A 13461-nucleotide genomic window follows, 5' to 3' on the forward strand; every position below is an offset into this window, starting at 1 on the left:
ATTCATAACGAATCCTACTCCCATTACGCCATTTTTGCTGCTGTTGATATTACCCTATACTCATCTGATCAGAAATCCCTGTCTTCTTTCCATTTCAATTCACTGACCCCCAGTATATCTATATTGAGCTTTTGCATTTTCCTTTTCAAATTTTCTGTGTTTCGTACCACGTTTAAAATTCTGACATTCCTCGTCCCGACTCCTAGAACGTTATCCTTCTGGTGGTTATTACATCTTTTCCTCGCGGTCACCTCCCTATTGGCAGTCCCCTCCCGGAGATTTGAATGGAGGAAAGATCCAGAATCTTTTGTCACTGATCATGAAAATTCTTTTGCAATAACAGGCCACATTTCCTGTGGATAGACATTGTGTCTTTAATGCAGTTGTTCCATTTCGAAGGTCATTGCTGATTCTTTCGCCTTTAGGGGTAGTTTTCCATGCCAAGGGAAAACCCTAAATTTCTGTCCGCTCTTCCGCCCTCTTTCGCAAGACCTTTGGCAGAACGGCTGTGACTTCTTATCACAGAAGTCCTCGGCCACCATTGTGGAAGATATTTATTCAAAATTTAAGCGGTGGCGGGAGTCGAAACCGACACCGTGATCGTTTTGATTACTAATCAAAGACGCTGAAAAATTCAAAATGTTAGCTAAATGTCATAGCCAGCAACATATGCACCAGCGCAAAATCATAGGGACCCATACTTTTCACTGCAGACGTTTTCCAGTTTCTCAGTGTCTTACTTACATGAAAATATCACAATAACTATGATCATTAACGAAATGATGAGCACGACATCATGAAGGTAATATGTGAAGCTGTAAGTTAAATCTTTTTTTTTAAGTTACTGAATAGTTTCTGTAAAATCGTTTGAGGAAGATTGCGCGGGGTGCGGCTCGATTCTGTCAGCACGTAGCATCGCTAACCGGGCGAAAGCGGACAAACAACGTCGGCCTCCCTATGGCGAACAAACAAGTGAACTTTCACAGCGGTTTGCACGAAAACTTGTCACTGTGCATCAGCCACTGTATCCTGTGTGGACACTACTCATTTCATTCCCGTAATGAACACGATCATTTTCAAGCACCACCAGTATCACCATTATAGCACGGCAACATCATCTTTGATTACACTTTACCTACAGTCTTTTATTCGCAAATGTCTAGACTGCATTTGGTTGATTTGACTGTTAAGGCGCGGGATTAGCCGAGCGGTCTAGGCCGCTGCAGTCATTGACTGTGCGGCTGGTCCCGGCGGAGGTTGGAGTCCTCCCTCGGGCATGGGTGTGTGTGTTTGTCCTTAGGATAATTTAGGTTAAGTAGTGTGTAAGCTTAGGGACTGATGACCTTAGCAGTTAAGTCCCATAAGATTTCACACACATTTGAACATTTTTTTGACTGTTAATAAGTTTCTTCTCTAAGGAGCGACCATCAGAACTAAAAATCCAGAAAAGGCAGAAATGGCTCACTGCTATTATTACATCTGAAGTTATAAAAATGTTAAGAAGAGCAAGTCAAAAGTAACAAGTCCAGTCATTTTGTGTTGAATAGTAAACTCGCATTTTTTTTCTTTTCAGAATTTTTGTTTTTGATGATGATACATTAGAGTCGAAACCGGTTAACTGTCAAATCAACCAAAAGCGATCAAAATATTTGTAATTTTTTTCTGGCCGATTAAATCTGTGTATCGGACCGAGACTCGAACCCGGTAGCTTTCCCTTTGGGGGGGCAAATGCTCTGCCGTCCAAGTGCATCTCCTAGCTTCAAAGCACCACGCAGATCTCCTGCATACCTTCAGGGACTAGGACTCTTGGAAGAAAGGATATAGTCAGAGAGTAGGGCATTGTTTCCAACACGAGTGTTCACTTTCCAGTGGAGTGGGGCGCTGATTGAAACACCGTAACATATGAAAACTGTGTGCCCGACCGGGACTCGAACTTTGCGTGGGTCTTCAATCGCCCTTAAATGGCTCAGTCGGTAGGAAGGCAAAGAGAGGTTCTTGGTTCGACTACCAGTCTGGTATACAGTTTGAGCGTAGCAGGCAGGTCCAAATAAAAGCACTTTGTTCTGCAGAGTCAAAACTCATTCTAGGACACATATGTGAATAGATGACTGTATACGAAGAAGGAGATGTACGACATGAACGGAAGATGGTAGCCGTGCGTCTACATCTGAAAGATGACGTCTGTTCAGATTTCACGTCAGTCGCATAGAAGTGGCGCTGGTAGTGCCAAAGAAGGTGCGAATCAGGTTTTCTTCAGATACACGCTGTATCGGTCGTGATCATTAGCTACCATTGAGACTGAAAGTGGTGACCTGATGTTAGCCAACACTGACGCCATTGTCAGCATAATACCGAATTTGAACGAGGTCGGGTAATAGGGCTACGAGACGCTGGATGTTCCTTCTGCGACACTGCAGAAAGACTTGGCAGTAATGTAGCCACTGTACACGACTGCTGGCAGCGGCAGTCACGAGAATGTAAGGTCGCAAGAAAACGAGGCTCCGGACGTCGACGTGGCACTACCGAGAAGGAAGACTATCGTGTTGGTTGTATGGCTCTGGCGCATCGCACCGCATCTGCACCAGCAATTTTAGCAGCAGTTGGCACCACAGTGACAAAACGAACTGCTACAAATCATTTTTAAATGAACACACCGCCATTTGACTGTATTATCGTTTACGTACGAGGGCTGTCCAGAAAGTAAGTTACGATTGATCGCGAAATGAAAATCACAGTGAAAATCAGAAATGTTTCATTTGTAAAAGTTAGCTACACCTTTCAGCTATTTCTCTACGTAGTCGCCGTTCTGACCCAGACATTCGTCGTAGCGTTGTACCAACTTTCCAATATCCTCATCATAGAAAGCAGCCGCCAGAGCTTTCCCTCCAATTCTGTACGCTGGCCTAAAGCTCGTTGTCTGTGCCAAAATGTTGTCTTCATAGCCAGCGGTTCATTTGAGCAGAGATGAAACTCAGTGGGAGACAATTACGGGCTGTAATGTGGGTAACCAAACATTTCCAATTGAAATTATGCAGGAACATCTTCATTGCCCCTGCAGAATGAGGCTGAGAATTGTCTTGAAGAAGAAACCGCACGACAGTTATGTAATGTTGGTTGCATAGCTTCAGGGGAAAATTCTCACCAGGCCCTCGTACTTGGCGGGAGACACTATTTTCTATAACATCTTTACGCGCTCACTAAGAGCTCAGGAATGAAAAGAGCGACATAATTCTACCTAGAGTCATACTAGAGACACTGCCCAACACATCTTTGCAAAGCTTTATCGGATTTTCATAGTCGTTTCCATTTCGCGACCGATCGTAACTTACTTTCTGGACAGCACTCGTAATTATGATCAAGGTTTCGGCCTTTTATGCCATTTTGGTGATTGAGTTTATGTTATTAACGTATTTAGTGGTCTTTTTACGAGATGATGACATTTCATCTGGCATTTAGTGGGGAGCGAATATTTTTCTTAATTTACGGCCAGGTTTGTGTTTAATGTCCTGCAGTATACGTTAATGACATAAAATCAGTCACTTGAAAATTGCATAAACGGCCGAAACCTGGGTAATTTCGAAGAATGTTTGCCTATCGAAGCCGCGGGCTCCAAACGATAGATATCAAACTCGCGATTCTAAATCGATCACGCCACTGCGGTGGCGCGCATTATGAGCTTGTTTATAGTGGTCACTGCAGCAACGGCAAAAGAAGAGCGTTACTAAAATAGTTGTAATTACAAAGGAAACGACTTACCTCACTCGTCGTCGACGTTGTGGTCATGAGGAAGTCAGTTTGATGTGTATGCTACGGAAAGAATACCATTTTTGCCGTAATCTGAATGGACTCTGCAAGTGCCACTCAAAAATATGGGTAGAGTGTCACATTTCCGACAAAAACACAAACAATTTTCCACATTGCATAAGCATAGAATTAGATTCTTCCGCGTGAGGCAATCGCCCGAAGAACCGGCTACAATACCAGATATCCCACTCACTACCGTCATAAATCGTTTGGGTTTTCGTAGCATCTCGCTTTCATAACGCGCGCCACCATGGTTGCGTGATCGATTTAGAATCGCGCGTTCGATATCTATCGTTTGGAGCCCGCGGCTTCGATAGGCAAACATTCTTGGATATAACCGAAACCTGGGTCGTAATTACATAAACAACAATACGGTTAAATGGCGATAAGTTCATTTAACAATTGCTCAGCGACATCAAAAGCTATTTGTTACAAATCAGTGACAGCCTCAAACCAGACGCTCTGTACCGTGCTGTCCAGTGACCCCAAACCACCGCCATTTGCGACTTCAGTGGTACTGGAGGGCAGGTTGGAGGTCTGTGTATTTTCGGATAAAAGTTGGTTCTCCCTCGGTGGAAGTGAAGGCCGTGTTGGTTAGAAAGAGGCCAGTTGGGGGACTACAACCAACCTGTCCGTGTGCCAGGTACACTGGATCTACTACCCGGATTCAGGGTCTGGAGTGTTATTTCGTATGACAGCAGAAGCATTCTCGTCTTTATCCTACGCACCCTGACTGCAAATTTCTACGTCAGTTTGGAGATTCGATCTGCTGTGCTGCCATTCATGAACTGAATTTCAGGAAGTGTTTTCCAACAGGATAACGCTCGCCCACATACCGCTGTTGTAACCCAGCATACTCTACAGAGTGTCGACATGTCCCCTTAGCCTCTTGGAACATCAGATCTGACTCCAATCGAGCACATACAGTACTTAATCGGACGACAACTCCACCAGCGTGATATGAGCATTAACAGTCCCAATACTGGCAGACGAAGTGCAACAGGCATGGAACTCCGTCCCACAAACTGACATCCTGAATCTGTACCACACGATCCATCACCGTTTGCATGTTTCCGTTCAACATTCAGGTTGTTACACCCGTTATTAATGTACCACTAATTTACATTTTCAATTGGGTGTCTCATGCTGTGAACTTGCAATGTTAATCACTTACATGTGTTACCTATACAGAGGCATTCCCAATTTTCATTACTTTACATTAAGTATTTTTTGGTGCTGCAATTCCTTTCAGTCAATGCATTTCTTGTAGATCGCATCCTTCCGTCTGAAAATGTCAAATTTAGCGGTGTATCTTAAGTTATCTAAACTCGCGTACTTTGAGAAACAAAATTTTTTAAATCTGTTTTATGTGATTAAAAGTTTTATTAAACAGCTAAACTTTTGCATGAAGGGTGGTTGGTTGGTTGGTTGGTCTGAGGGGAGGACCAAACAGTGAGGTAATCGTTCCCACATGAAGAGTGGTTTTAGTCTCTGTGACCCTGCCTGCTCTGGTGGGGAATCGAAATTTAAGAAAAGACGAAAGTTTATATTAACTGTCGTTGTTATGAGTGTGCTTTCGTATTATGATTCTGCATAATTTATTAGGTACAGCAATAGCATTTATTTGCGATTCAAGACAATTGGTCTCAACCGTCACTAGACCGTCCCTTTCATTTCTGTTGCACTGCAGGTGATGACCGCGGAAGCCACCACCGTGCTGCCTGCGTGGCTGGACAAGCAGTTCGCGGAGACCTCGCTCAAGGAGAGCGACGCGTCCAGAGACTTGAAGGTCGCCTCGGTGGCTGTGCAGAGGGCGACGGCTACGGGCGACAACTACCTCAGCGACGTCTACCGCATGACTGTCAAGCTGGAGCGCGACGCCAGTCCCCATGGCAGCTCCCTGTCGCTGATCATCAAGTGCCTCCCGACGCGAGAGGCGATGCAGAAGATGGCGCAGGAGATGCAAGCCTTCGAGAAAGAGACTCGCATGTTCTGCGATACCATTCCCGCGATGTCACAAATCCTGGAGAAGGCGGCACCCGGTAAATACACGCAGCTGTCTGCCAAGTGTTTCGCCTCTGGGAGGCAGCCGGTCAGCTATCTGGTTCTCGAGGACTTGAAGGCCAGTGGGTTCTCGCTGGCGAAGAGGTGCAGCGGACTCGATTTGGCGCACTCCAAACTCGTGGTCAGGAAACTGGCAGAGTTCCACGCGGCCTCCGTCAAGCTGTTCGAGCAGGACCCATCGGCTCTGGACAACTACCTGGTCTTCAAGTCGTTCCACGGACCTACGGCGCAGCATGTGGAGACCTTCTTGAAACAGGGCTGCAGGTTACTCGCGGATCAGTTGGACACGTTAGACGGATCGTACTCAGAGTATGCGCCGAGGTTACGAACTCTCGCAGAAAGCATATTTCCACGGCTAGCTGACTTGACGGAACGGAAGGGTAAGTTTCGTGTGCTAACCCACGCAGATACCTGGGTCAACAACATCATGTTCAAATACGCTGCAGAAGTCGTCCAAGACGTGGTCCTACTCGATTTCCAGTTGTCTTCGTACGGTTCACCTTCGATTGACTTGCAATATTTTACTCACACAAGCCTTACGGAAGAAGTGTACGCCAATCATTTAACAGATCTTCTGAAAGAGTACCACAGCCATTTAATCGAGGTGATGGACGATATTGGTATCAGTTCGGACAAACAGATGTCCTTTGAGGAGCTACTGGAGGATTTCGAGGCGCATGCACTGTACGCCGTTTTTTCGGCAGTAGCAGTGCTGCCAATCGTGCGCACTCAAGACGAAACTAGATTCGATGTGGAAGCGTCTCTGAACGAAAGTGACAGTGCTGCCAACAGAAACACCTTCGCGAGCGCTCAGTATACGCAGGCTATAAAACAAATGCTGCCAGAATTTGAAAAGAGAGGCCTACTGTAGTCGCCTTGTTGCGTGTCAGAAGCAACTCACTCAGGGTGGACGAATTTTCTCCTTCTTGATTTGCTCTCCCAATTTCGCCACTGCCTCCACTACGCTCATTTCCTTATGAAAGAGGAGAAACGTAAGTTAGCCAACTTAATACGAAAGACGCTCTAGAATGTGCGTGATCGTAGCACTGTACACCCAAGGCGTATTATGAGTGCATTACAGCCTAATCCGCTTCAGACAGCTCGTTGGAATCTACCTGTGTACCTCACATCACGACTACAAATTGGGCCTAAATGTAAGGCTCGCCCACTCCCCACTCTACGCTGCATACCGAGGTCAACGTCAGCATGGTGCTTCGACATGAGGCACAAACTTTTACACTCTGAACCCCTGTCGATTTCGGATGGACTGTGTAGTTGCTTAAGACTAATATGTGGTTACTTGATAGACTCGATGTGGATAGTGTTCCCGAAGTATGTACTTTCTTGTGTTCGACGACTGGACCGTCCATGTTCTTGACCGAGTGTCCATGTTTTCTGTACCGGTAACTGACCAGCGTGAAAATAAATCTGTCTAGTGCAGACGCAATAAAATTAGATATGAAATATTTATATCAAATATATTTCTCGGAATCAGAAACTTTGTCTCCTTAACCTCTTAGTTGTAAGCTATAACCAGTAAAATTTGAATGATGAGATAGAGAACTGTTCAGTTGAAACTTCCGGGCTGAGAGGCCGTAGTCGATGTATAAAATTTCCACCTAACGTTTCGTCTCCATCTGCGGGAAACATCTTCTGAGGTCGTCCGGCTACTTCCACTGAGGCTCCAGGTACTCTCGCGTTTATAGAGCGCATAGAGGCCACCACTATTCGTCACGTGATGCCGACGGTATGCCTATCTTTGGAAGGAGTCATCCTTCTCGATTAAGAGTAATCGATTGTCATTTTGCTGGCACAACGTCGACATCCACATTTTGTCCAACTTAAAAACTTACTCTTTTCTATTAAAATTATTATGATGTTTGTGAATCTCTATTGCTTCTCTATACATGCGCGCATGATAACGTGATGTTCGTGCTAGAACGCTTGTCTCATTAAATTTAATTTCGTGGTTTCCATCTCGAAAAACACGCTCAGCTACGCCCGATTTTTCGATGTGTCCTAAGCGACAGTTTCTTTTATGTTCGGCTAAGCGGGTGTTTACACTTCTTTTCGTTGTTCCAATATATACTTGTCCACAACTGCATGGATTTTTGTATACCCCAGGTGTTGATAGGGGGTGTCGAGCGTCGTTTGCAGTTCTCAAATATTCCTTAATCTTCTTTGTAGGTCTGAAGATTGTTTCGATCCCATAAATGGCCAGAACTTTCCCGATACGTTCCTTGACTTTATTAATGAACGGTAGGAAAACTTTTCCAATAGGTGACCGTTGTTGCTCTTGACTTCTGGCTTCTTTTCTTCTTTGATGGCGGGCTCGATCAATTTCCTGGCTGGTATATTCGTTTTTCATGAAGGCTGACCGTAAATGATTTAATTCATCAGGCAAGTAAGCCGGCTCGCAGATTTTGTTGGCTCTGTCCACCAAGGTTTTCATGACACCTCTTCTTTGCCTAGGATGATGGTTTGATTCCTTGTGGAGGTATCGATCCGTGTGAGTGTTCTTTCTATATACCTTGTGGCGCAGCGTCCCATCCACCCATTTAATTACCGACACACCCAGGAAATTGAGTCGACCGTTGCTCTCTTTCTCCATCGTAAACTGTATCTTCGGGTTAATACTGTTCAGATGCAGCAAGAAGACATCCATCTCTTCTTCACCATGAGTCCACACTGCAAATGTGTCATCAACATAGCGGTACCACTTAGCTGGCTTTTTACTATGCGCTCTATAAATGCGAGAATACCTGGAGCCTCAGTGGCAGGAGCCGGACGACTTCAGAAGATGTCTCCAGCAGATGGAAACGAAACGTTACGTGGAAATTTTATACATCGACCACGGCCTCTAAGACCGGAAGTTTCAACTGAAGACAACACCGACTGTGAAAGCCTACATTGTATGAGTTAGAGAACTGTTTAATCATCTTCTTTAAAAAAGGACTGCTCTGTAACTTTGTTCTTGTGTTTCGCCAGTCCTCTACTTGACCTTCCAGCTACCCATGCAATTCTTTAAAAAATAAAGAATATACTTACTACCTAATTAAATAATATGGCAACGGTATGCTACCGATGGCACCTGCGACCCGTCGCGTAGTTTATAAGAAAACAAGATACACGAGTGGAGTGTAATAAGAATATCTAACTACTGCCATCTGGCTTGCCGTGAATGATGCATGTACATCTCAGTACTGACGTGCAACTTAGATTCTAAGCGCAGTATAGGTAAGAAAGTCCCTGAGTAAGCTGGTTACTCGCAGCGTAGATACCACTCTATTTTTCCAGAACAAGTTGGAGAAAAACGCCAATTTTTTGCTTTCTACAAATAAAATGGGGAAGCAGCACCTTGTATTTCATTGTACCTACCTCCATCAACTCACTATTGGCTTTTGCGTAGTGTACAGTAAAAAGAGAACTCAAATTTCGTGGGCTGGTCCTTACGTGTAACTCTAGGCAGTGCAATCAGAAACATGGTAGCCGTTAGGAACAAAGTGTCTCGCAGCTGGCACATCTCGAATATCTCATTCAGTAGGAAGTATCAGTAATTTGTGCCTCGTATTCTGTTCATTGATACCGTTGGAAAAGATACCATTAACTGTAAGGAAGGTGTTGACATTGTTGCGGTCTTCAGACCGAAGACTGGTTTGAAGCAGCTCTTCACGTCAGTCTGCAGCCAGTGGAACTCCTGCATATCTGCATAACTACTGTAGTATACATGCATTTCAACATGCTCACTGTAATCAAGGCTCTCTCTCCCCTTCCCCCCACCCCCCACTACTTCACGCCCCCATTATCAAATTCTTGATGATTTTGGATGTGTCCCGAAACACGGTCGCCCCTTCGCTCTTTTTCCCTGTTTCGGTTCAATACCTCTTCACTACTTGTATTTTCCGGCCATCTAATATTCAGTATTCCTCTTTAGAACTACACTCCTGGAAATTGAAATAAGAACACCGTGAATTCATTGTCCCAGGAAGGGGAAACTTTATTGACACATTCCTGGGGTCAGATACATCACATGATCACACTGACAGAACCACAGGCACATAGACACAGGCAACAGAGCATGCACAATGTCGGCACTAGTACAGTGTATATCCACCTTTCGCAGCAATGCAGGCTGCTATTCTCCCATGGAGACGATCGTAGAGATGCTGGATGTAGTCCTGTGGAACGGCTTGCCATGCCATTTCCACCTGGCGCCTCAGTTGGACCAGCGTTCGTGCTGGACGTGCAGACCGCGTCAGACGACGCTTCATCCAGTCCCAAACATGCTCAATGGGGGACAGATCCGGAGATCTTGCTGGCCAGGGTAGTTGACTTACACCTTCTAGAGCACGTTGGGTGGCACGGGATACATGCGGACGTGCATTGTCCTGTTGGAACAGCAAGTTCCCTTGCCGGTCTAGGAATGGTAGAACGATGGGTTCGATGACGGTTTGGATGTACCGTGCACTATTCAGTGTCCCCTCGACGATCACCAGTGGTGTACGGCCAGTGTAGGAGATCGCTCCCCACACCATGATGCCGGGTGTTGGCCCTGTGTGCCTCGGTCGTATGCAGTCCTGATTGTGGCGCTCACCTGCACGGCGCGAAACACGCATACGACCATCATTGGCACCAAGGCAGAAGCGACTCTCATCGCTGAAGACGACACGTCTCCATTCGTCCCTCCATTCACGCCTGTCGCGACACCACTGGAGGCGGGCTGCACGATGTTGGGGCGTGAGAGGAAGACGGCCTAACGGTGTGCGGGACCATAGCCCAGTTCATGGAGACGGTTGCGAATGGTCCTCGCCGATACCCCAGGAGCAACAGTGTCCCTAATTTGCTGGGAAGTGGCGGTGCGGTCCCCTACGGCACTGCGTAGGATCCTACGGTCTTGGCGTGCATCCGTGCGTCGCTGCGGTCCGGTCCCAGGTCGACGGGCACGTGCACCTTCCGCCGACCACTGGCGACAACATCGATGTACTGTGGAGACCTCACGCCCCACGTGTTGAGCAATTCGGCGGTACGTCCACCCGGCCTCCCGCATGCCCACTATACGCCCTCGCTCAAAGTCCGTCAACTGCACATACGGTTCACGTCCACGCTGTCGCGGCATGCTACCAGTGTTAAAGACTGCGATGGAGCTCCGTATGCCACGGCAAACTGGCTGACACTGACGGCGGCGGTGCACAAATGCTGCGCAGCTAGCGCCATTCGACGGCCAACACCGCGGTTCCTGGTGTGTCCGCTGTGCCGTGCGTGTGATCATTGCTTGTACAGCCCTCTCGCAGTGTCCGAAGCAAGTATGGTGGGTCTGACACACCGGTGTCAATGTGTTCTTTTTTCCATTTCCAGGAGTGTATATTTCCCTTTTGTTAATGTTCGTATTGTATTTCTTCCATGTTTCGCCGTAAGTACAAATCTTCATCCCACACAAATACTTTCACAAAACATTTCGTCATACTTGATTCATTATTCGCTGTTAGCATTTTCCTCTCTTTCACCATATCTATCCAGCCTGTGGCCAGTCTCTGTTTTATATCTTCTCTACTGCTGAAATTACAAGTTATTTCGCTGCCCAGACAACAGACCTCGGTTATTGCTTTTAGCATCTTCTTTTTTAATCTTGTTCCCTCTGACTTAATTCGACAACATTCCGTTATCCTTGTGTTACTTTGATTTATCCTAATCTTACAGCACGTTTCCAAGTCATTATACATACCGTTCAGCTGATCTTTCAAGTCGTTTGCCGTCTCTGACAGAATTAAAAAGTCGCTGACAAACCTTATAGCTTTCATTTCTTCTCCCCAGACTTGCAGTTCCGTTTCCAAATTACCGAGCGAGGTGGCGCAGTGGTTAGCACACTGGACTCGCATTCGGGAGGACGACGGTTCAATTCCGTCTCCGGCCATCCTGATTTAGGTTTTCCGTGATTTCCCTAAATCGCTTCAGGCAAATGCCGGGATGGTTCCTTTGAAAGGGCACGGCCGATTTCATTCCTCATCCTTCCCTCACCCGAGCTTGCGCTCCGTCTCTACTGACCTCGTTGTCGACGGGACGTTAAACACTAATCTCCTCCTCCGTTTCTAAATTCCTTCTTAGTTTCCTTTACTGCTTGCCCATTGTACATTGAATAAGATCAGGGATAGGCTACAGCCCTGTTTCACCCCTTTTTTCAAGTAGCGTCTTCGTTTTATGATCCTCGACTATTAAAAATGCAGATTGGTTTCTACATAAATTGCAGACAATCCTTGGTTCCGTACATTGTAACTACTGACAAACTCAGGATTCGGAAGAAGTGACCTCAACGGATAGCGGAGATGGAAAAGTATAGTCGGGAGTTATCGAAATTAATAAGAAGGTTAGGGCACTATCGTATGCTAAGAGGATTGTTCATTGAGACTTGGCCTGCAGTTATAATGAATTGTTTAAATGACTCAATGCTGCCTTCAACTTAATATTTTCCTTTATTTGCTGTACTATCGCTAATTTCATTCATAGACAGGTAGAAAGTATCTTTAAAAGAAGTTCACCGATGGCATATTATACCACACAAGTATCTGCGCCTGTGTACATTTAAATAGCGTCCACCGTCATTGCGCTTCTGAATGCACGTGTCGTAGTTGTCAGTTATCTACTGTCCAGCATAACAGTGGGTGGGAACCATCATGTACATGCTAGCGTAAATCAATAAAACTGACAACTAAGTCGTATAACTATCATTGCACATGGTAAAAAAAGTGCCCTGTGGTATATTTACTAGTTTGGAGGCAATAATGCAAGTGTTAATGTGCTAAAACAGCTAGAATATTTGGAAATAACAGTGCCCAACATTTAATGTGTAATATTTAACACATTAGCAGATTGTAACGAATTTCAAATGTGAATGTCAGAAGCAAACTGACAGCCAACTCACATAAGAGATAAGCATGACTACTATTAAGCTCAGGCAAAGGCTGGAGACACAATAAAAGAACAAAATATTAAGTAACAGTAAGTATCATGAAGTCATATAACCAGTATTACAAATGTAATTAACATGCAGCTTCTTTTCCTATCCAAATAAGACCACAGTATTAATAGGAATTAAGTAGACAATGCAACAAAAGAGAGTTTGGGGAGGGGGGAGTTATTAACGATGAAGCATTAAGGTTATAAGTAACCATGCAACATTGTCTTTGGAAGTATTATCATCCTAGAGAAAAGTCACATAGGATTGCGAGACCCAGGTACAACATACATGTATTGGTGTCTAAGCCTGCGTAATTCATGTTATTACACGATCAATTAGACCAAACGGTGGACATCACATAATGCAATACTAGAAAACAAGGCCATATAAGGTAGATGTGTGGATGAAGGCTTTAAATGTAGGTGATCGCTTGTAACAAACTGAACAAGTCAATGTAGTTTTTTAAGCAGTTTTTTTTAAACTTATTGGTTCATTAAAGATTTTTTCTTGGTCTTTAAACATATTGGAAAACATTTTTATTTCTTCATATAAAGTCGTGCTTACTGCTTCATTGGCAATATGTAGCATCTCCGTTTGTTCATTCATATTATTAAGTGAATGCTCGTGAGTTTTTACATGGG

General features: G+C 45.1%; 1 protein-coding gene across 1 annotated transcript; it reads left to right on the forward strand.

The window, feature by feature from the left end:
- The first annotated feature begins 5497 nt into the window (after positions 1-5497).
- On the forward strand, positions 5498-6739 carry LOC124803448. Its single transcript, XM_047264634.1, has one exon. It carries the CDS (start codon positions 5498-5500, stop codon positions 6737-6739), a length of 1242 nt encoding a protein of 413 aa, XP_047120590.1.
- The last annotated feature ends 6722 nt before the right edge of the window (positions 6740-13461 follow it).

Source organism: Schistocerca piceifrons, chromosome 6, assembly GCF_021461385.2.
Source record: "Schistocerca piceifrons isolate TAMUIC-IGC-003096 chromosome 6, iqSchPice1.1, whole genome shotgun sequence".
NCBI classification, from domain to species: Eukaryota; Metazoa; Arthropoda; class Insecta; order Orthoptera; family Acrididae; genus Schistocerca; species Schistocerca piceifrons.

Bases quoted from the DNA above. Each gene is read 5' to 3' on its own strand.
- LOC124803448 (XM_047264634.1), top strand. From the start codon at position 5,498: ATGACCGCGGAAGCCACCACCGTGCTGCCTGCGTGGCTGGACAAGCAG.